General features: G+C 30.9%; 2 protein-coding genes across 2 annotated transcripts; both read right to left on the bottom strand.

The window, feature by feature from the left end:
* Positions 1-426: 426 nt before the first annotated feature.
* Positions 427-1,871, bottom strand: LOC125060609 (allergen Tha p 1-like). Its single transcript, XM_047665563.1, has 2 exons — positions 1,653-1,871; positions 427-694 (listed from the first exon to the last, which is right to left on the bottom strand). The coding sequence occupies exons 1-2, from the start codon at positions 1,828-1,830 to the stop codon at positions 507-509; spliced, it is 366 nt and encodes a 121-aa protein (XP_047521519.1). The 5' UTR covers positions 1,831-1,871; the 3' UTR covers positions 427-506.
* Positions 1,872-3,219: 1,348 nt separating this feature from the next.
* Positions 3,220-5,047, bottom strand: LOC125060495 (allergen Tha p 1-like). Its single transcript, XM_047665444.1, has 3 exons — positions 4,931-5,047; positions 4,362-4,542; positions 3,220-3,471 (listed from the first exon to the last, which is right to left on the bottom strand). The coding sequence occupies exons 2-3, from the start codon at positions 4,540-4,542 to the stop codon at positions 3,275-3,277; spliced, it is 378 nt and encodes a 125-aa protein (XP_047521400.1). The 5' UTR covers positions 4,931-5,047; the 3' UTR covers positions 3,220-3,274.
* Positions 5,048-7,881: the final 2,834 nt, after the last annotated feature.

The raw sequence follows: 7,881 nt of genomic DNA, 5'->3' as shown, positions 1-7,881 counted from the left end.
AGCCTTACAAAAAGGATCTTAACATTTAACAACTGAAGGAAAACTCAATATTTTTTTTCAATTACATTTAACTAATTTGGCTGTGCTGTGTGAAATGTATGAAAGTGAAAGTATGCACGTGAGTGTGTGTTTGTGGGGTGAGCTCATGATGCGGGTGATTTTGCGGTATTCATATTCTTAATACTCTTTTTAAGCATATACCACGAGGGCTTCAACAAGTCAAGGTTTAAATATTGGTCGTTGTATGTCTTGCTAACTTCTTACAAGCTAAGTTTAGCAGATTATGTTAATGATAAGCATAAGTTGGTTATGTCAATAATGTACACTGGATATGTAGCACTAGAAATTTTTGTGTAACAAAATAAAGAATTTTTGAAATTGAAAAAAAATTGTTTCTTAGAGGGTTTGTTATAAGAAGAATAGAGATATTTGTGATTGTTTATTGGTTTGATATTAACATCAGCAGATACATATTTATCTATGCTTATTAAGTGGTCGTTATATCACTAATCATCAGAGGCCAAAAATGATTCGTATATTTCTTCATATTCATTTTTAGGGTCGTATTTCTTTACGATATCTTTGAAATAATTGTCATAGTTCTCACGAAGATGTCGGACTACTTTTCTTGCTCCTCTCCTCTGATTGTCTGTACATTTTGTGCACCCTGTCTGCATACCATCTTTGACGTGCTCTGAAAAATATAATTGCAATCAAATAGATTGTGTCTTAAAAATAATCTTATGTGTGAAATGAACATCTTCACACGCACGCATCTGCGTCGTATTGGAAAGTTGTGAAGACCTTTTCAACTATAATCGTTATATTTTAGTTAATTTACATAAAACCGATATGAAAACACTTAAATCTTCCACGAGAATAGCATATCTTTTAGAGGGACCATACAAATCCCGTTGTATAGTTTATTTATTTTATTTATTAACACTTCGTTGCATGTATAGAAATTTTAATACAATTGACATAAATAAAAAGGAGGGCAATTGGCGCCTTATCGCTTTCGAGCGACGTCTTCCAGGCAACCACTGTTCAAATTTGTTGAAATAATTACATAAGGTAAGCTCAAGAAGTGCAAAAATACATAAGACATATAGTTATGTAGATAAAACTTATGCAAACAGTGAACAGGACAACAATAAAAAAGAAAAAGTACACATGAATCACGGTAATTTCAGATCAGTTAGGGATACGATGTGGACAGGTAATGCTTGTACAGTAGGGACTTAAAGGAAGATAGAGAAGGAGGTAAGCAAATAGGGACGGTAAGTGAATTCCATAGCCTCACAGAAACAGTTTAAATGACTCGCCAAGAAACGAAGAGTTATGACATGGGATATAGTTTTCGGAATAGCGTAAGCTATAGGTATGGGCTCCCAAAAATTTGAAATAGTTTTTGAGATAATTGGATTCACAAGCAATAAAGAAGGCATACTTCATTTTATAATATGTAATTTCTTGATTAATATACTTTAAAATTCAATAGCGTTAAATTTAGTTACAGTACAACAATTTTCAATTAATTAATATATTACTAACGGAAAGCTTACAATTCTTCGTCTTCATCCAAAGCTAAATCTTATTTAATTAACTTTTAATAAACGACTCAGAGTACAGTTTAAAGAGATGAATCTTACCCTTTAGCGCGTTTCCCTCTGGCGTACACCTTCCTTGGTCCAATAAACATTTGACATACGACATAACCAAACGTTTATTTTCTAAAATTTCATTTACATTTATATTGTCATATCTATCTGTATATTGCTCTGCATATACAAAAGCTACGACGGCAAACAAAACTAGAATAAACTTCATTATTTACGATTGTAGAAACAATGGTGGCTTCGCCCGTTGACTTCATTTATATATTTTCTGTAACAATCGCTAAACATTATTTTTTAATAGGTTTAATTGTTGTTTCAATAGATAATTGCATCAATAAATTATAACCATAAGTATGATTCAATAGGAAAATTTACATAGATTATAGAATAATCTCTCTGTTTACACCTGGTTGTTTATTATCTACTATAAACAATATAAATGTACGTCTTTTGGTGTATGATTTTTTTTTCGCTTTAATTGTTAAAAATAAATGAAACAACTGTTTATTATAGTCTAAAATTTAAGTTGATTATTTTCATATTATATGTTATATTTAACATTAAATGCTGGGAAGGGGATGACGGGTCTGGGCGTTACTGCATACGATTTTTTGCATTTTCTGAGAAGATTTACTATGGTAATATATATATATTTTTTTACCATAGGAAAGTAGAGATTTCAACGAACTGAAAGCACACCAACTTTTTGAAAAAAGCTGAAATTTTGACGTCAGAATTTTCGATTGAAAATTAGGGTGTTTTTTCGATATTAATTCAAAATAAGGTGAAAAAATAAATATTTTTAATCAAATAAATTACAGTATATTTGGGACATAATAAGGTAAGTTTTCACCAAATTTCGTTTAAAAAAATAAATTTTTGTAAAAGATAGAAATAAAAAACCAAAAAGTTGGTTTTTTGAAATTTTCACATAAATTTTGAGGTTATGTGAAAAATGTGTGAATACAAAAGTTTTAGATCTTTTTATTACCTACAACTTTGCCATTTAACTTTCTTCGATAGGACTTTTAGTTTTGCCGGAAATCGAGATAAAACGTTTTTTACCCTTAAAATCTCCCCCCCTACCCCTTCCCGACCTCAGATCGACCGTAATTTATTTTTCCTTTCATTTTGATCATATTCCCCTGCTTTTTTAATGGGTTTCATCCTACTGTAATTTTTTTGGTTTCAAAAATTATCGGCACTGGTCTATAATGTTGAAAATACCTTTTACTAAACGCACAAATGTACTATTATATTTGTGCGTTTAGTAATATAATAGTACATTTGTGCGTTTAGTAAATATAGTATTTCGATATTGTACCTACATATTATAATAATAATTAAAAATCGATTAATAGAAAATTAAAACAAATTTAAAAAGTTACTTCAACATCAATATAAATACATGGCTTTACTTACAGCTGTAATTCAATAATAACAACAGCTGCATAGAAACAACATTTTAATCATTAAAATATTTAATTAAAAAATCAACATTAAAAAATCCGCCTGCGGCAGAGTCAATATATATTGCCTAAAGAAATAGGATTTATATATATTTTTAATAAGTTCGGAATATTTAACTAAAACCAACCAATGCATAACCAACCATTTATTTAGAAAAATAAAACAAAATCTGTTCAAATGATATTTTAAACGGTTAAACCGGCAGACTTCGCGCGTTCCTCGTACTTCTTCCTGTATTTCCCTTCAGGGTCGTATTTGGCACAGAGCTCTTCCCAAACCGCCTTCTTCTTGTTGATGAGGTGCTCTATTACGGTGCGCGTGCCCTTCTCTTGAGCCTCAGTGCATTTGGAACACCCTGTTTCGAGCGCCTCTAGGATGTGGTCTGTAAGGTAATTCGATAGAATTACATGTTTTGCAAGTGTAATTACTAGGTATATAACGAATTTTCCGAGGCGTAATGGGTCTTATTCTATCGTTGGTAAAGTTATTTGCTTCGCAGAGCAGGCGGAAAATAATAAACGGCTCAAATATAAGAGTCTTTCCTACAACTTTGATTTCGTTCCCTTTGGAGTAGAGACTCTTGGGCCGTAGGGTTTAAGTGCACAGGCACTAATTAAAAATTAAAGTTGATAGTACCTGGTAGATAGTACCAGTGACCTCAGAGCTGGTGCTTTCCTCGCTCAACGAATAAGTATCGCAATACAGCGAGGAAATGCTGCCAGCGTTAGAGGTACACTGCCACTGGGACCAAACTTTTTTTAATTTGTATTAATTTTCTATTTATCCATTTTTAATTAATGTTATTATTACTAAGTAGGTTAAGAGTGTGTTACAAATAAATTTACCATTTTAATTTTATAACACTGATCAGAAGGAAAAAAATGTTTTAAATTCCGACTAGTAAACACTAACAACTTTTCTTTTGATATTTTTCGCTCTTTTACCTTTACCTTTGTTTCGTACATGATTATATTGTTCTTAAATATTAACAGAAATCAGCGATCTGTATTTATATTTTTATATATTTGTTAAATACTAAAAGAATCTACTTGGTTTCAAAAAAAAAAAAATGTTAATTTTATTTGGAAATTTGGGGCCACGGACCTCCACCCTTTTGTTGCCTCGAGGCCTCCAGACCTCTAAATACTGCCCTGATATCTGCTCATTTAGCTTTTGGTAGAAGCCAGAACAACTTAATTCGTAAGAAACAATGACCAAAACACTTTGAACTATCAAGTTTAATACGTTTACCAATTATTATAAATATCCTACCTTTCAATTCCTTTCCTTCAGCGCTGCACTTTCCTTTATCCAAGACACAGTCGATATAAGCCTCCAGCAAACGATCATTTTCCAAAATCTCTTGCAAGTTAATGTTGTCATATTTATCGGTGTACTTCTCCGCAAACACCGCGACCAAAACACAGCAGAACACAATTAGTTTACCAGCCATCTGAAACATAATATCTTCACTTTAACCTCAATAAGCACGAACCATAGTTAAAACAAATAGTAGATCGGGGTCTGAATGTAAAATTCGAGTCGCTATACGACTCCCGTATTGCGACGATGATACGATACGGGAGTCGTATAGCGTCTATATAAACTTAGGTTAAGACTAGTTTCCCCGTGATGATATCCAGCTGTTTACGCAAAGGTTGCATTATAAGCAAAGGAAATTTAGGAATTGAGAATCTTAATATTCTCGATCTTGCTCTGAACTAGGCTTACACTGTTCTCGAATAATACTGTCCTAGTGATTCCTTGTTAATTCTTACTCACAAATTTAACTGTAGTGATTGCAATAATTAAATTAAAACACTTTAAACTGTTGAACCCACCGTCTCAAACTCGATCTCGGTAACTTATGCCTCTGAATGTAATAACAGACTTTATATAGTGGTTACATCTAATTTACTAGTCAGATCGTTAGCTGTGAACCATTTGATGCATAAAATCTCGCGTACATGGTGTTCAGAAAATAGGAGTTTAAGATTTTGATGTACCTATTACAAAGGGTTATGAATGGAAGATTGGTGGATTACCGAGTAGCAGTAGTAGTATTTAAAATATTATTGCGGAAAATTAAATATTTGCAAGTACCCTTTTATCTATATACAAAGTTTTTTTAGAAGGCTTATGTATTCACAGTTTCTCTTAATATGAAAATATTTTACCAACACCTTAGGCGAGTACCTTTGCCGACATTTTAAGAATTTATACGCTTTTTTCTTGAAAGACGAGAGCATATTAAGGTTTAGGTTTAAAGACTTTATTTCTCAAAAAAGACAACAAATGTCACTTACATGAGAATAATACTCTAGATAACAACATTGTAGTCGTTCTTAAAATAATCACAATAAAATATAGCCGTACATGCAATAAATTTAAAAAATAAAAGTAAACAAAGAAATATGAATTAAAAGTAAGTAATAAGAAATGAATTTAAAAGTAATTTTGTTTAACATATTCACTTAGCTTCGATTTGAATGAAATATGAAATATTAAGCAGTCAATATCGGAACTTATATATCAATCTAAATATATATAGTATCAAGATATCTTTATCTATATAAAGCTTTATGTATATAAGCCTATAAACAAATGCTTCCTGGAAACGAAAGACTAGTAAAGAGCTACAATCACAAAATAGTATTACAAACATAGATTTATTATACATATTTTATTGCGAAAATTTTGATAGAAAACAGTAGCGATAAACGAATTGTAAACTCAAATAAAGAGTATAAAACAATTGTTTTTTTAAATATCATATGAAAAGTGAATGAGACAAACTGTTTTAAATCTTCAACTAACGAAACAGTGGATTTATTTATTGGGAAACCGAAGCGCCGTTAACCGAAAACATGCAAGAAAAACAGCAAATCGGTGGACTGAAAGCTACGAGTATTAAATTAATATGATTTTTCGTTAGCCCTATCCTTCAAGACACAGTTCCTGTTGTCAGACATCAGAGAATGCTCGCTGGACAGATATTTTGCGCTGATGAAGAGGTAGTAGCTGAAACTGAGGGTAAAGACAAATCATACTATAAAACGGTATCAAAAATTTTATTCGATCGTTGTATCGCTTTCGAAGGCAACTGGAATAATCAAATCAAATTCTAACCAAAAAAACATTTTTTATGTTTGTCTACAAACTATTCAGCCCACCTGTTATGTATAAGGATAAAATCCTAAAAGTACTTGAATAAATAATCAATATAATGACTGTGTAATAATATTAGTACAAGAACACATTCGTAATATTGTTTACATATACCTTGTCAATATATATTGTAAATAATAACTAGAAATATGGGCAATTTATTGATTTTCAAAGAATTCAAACCGCAATTATAACAAGTTCTGTAGAATTATGTAAATTAATAATTGTCAACTGATCTATATCATAAAAATAATTCGTTATAAAGATTTGCTACAGATTCAAAATGAAGGTTATTCTGTAATAGACTTACAGTTTGATAAATAGTTCTGTACTTTTGGATGGATCAGAAACAGACCCAAAAATATGTTGTGCCCATTGAGGCAGTCATCGGGGCAGCTAACTACAGGAAACAGCAAAAGAGTTCCTGCATTTGGCACAGAATAAGTTAGGCATTTCCAGTAAGGGATGATAAAATTCTTAGTATAATATTACATACTAGAGGCCTTTTTCGGCTTGGCTTTGGATATAAATAATAGGCTGCTTCTAATCTGGGATATAATGTTTATTACAATGTAGTGGCGAAATATTTCTTTATTTATATTTTATTTTTGCTTTCAAAGATCAGACATGTTAAAAGAGCAATCAGATACTTATGAAAATATGTTATAGAAAGGATACACAATATAATAAAAAAAGGGTGTGTGTACAAAGTACACATGTCAGAAGTGAAACTTCAGTGGCAAACTAATCTTGAAGTGTTGTTCATATTTATACAAATCTAAAAGTTTAGATTTCCGATACTTAGAGGGACGGAAAAAGGAAGATATGTTAGGAATTTAATGAATTTAATTGTCATTGAAATATTAAGTGTCGAATAATAAATAATGTGACGGTAAATTTTTTTCCAACGCCGATAAAGAAGTTTGACTTCAAAAAGGAACATGGCGCGTAACCGAAAAACGTGACGCGTAACGAAAAAATGTTACACTAAATTTTTTTCCAACCCCGATAAAGAAGTTTCACTTCAATAATAATAATAATAATAAAGCCTGTTTAATAATGTCTCAAAGAAAATGTGATCTAAACGCACGAGTCAATTTGTCTAAATAAATAAAATATGAAACATCCTATATAATATAATATTAATTATAATGCATAAAAAACAGACCTTTGTTTAAACTTAAACCTCAATTTTATAATGCCATTGAGGTTTTTTACAATATAATGAGGTTTTTTGGAAAATGTTCTGAGTATAATTAAAGGAAATATCCAAGGTGTTTCTTACTAATTCACTTCTAATGTCGAGATTTAAACGTACAATAGTGCAAATTAAAATAAAATACACGCTTATCAGACTAAAACATTTATATTATTTATTTTTAATGTAACAATTATATAAAGCACGTTGTCTAAATTGCAAAATAAATTGTAAAAAACGTTCATTAAACTGTAAATAATTGTGATGCGCAATTTCTGTGTTTGCCAACGCAAAATATTTGTTTCAACGGGGTATAAAGTGTTTTATATGTGAAAGGGGTTTTCCTTTTCCACCTTTTCCATTTTTATTTTCGATAAAATTTTCTTCCAATGTTATTATTGTGAATAGCCCCTACGAACACAAGAA

The sequence above is a fragment of the Pieris napi genome, chromosome 2 (genome assembly GCF_905475465.1).
Source record: "Pieris napi chromosome 2, ilPieNapi1.2, whole genome shotgun sequence".
Classification (NCBI taxonomy): domain Eukaryota; kingdom Metazoa; phylum Arthropoda; class Insecta; order Lepidoptera; family Pieridae; genus Pieris; species Pieris napi.
This window is presented reverse-complemented; position numbering and strand designations above follow the sequence as displayed.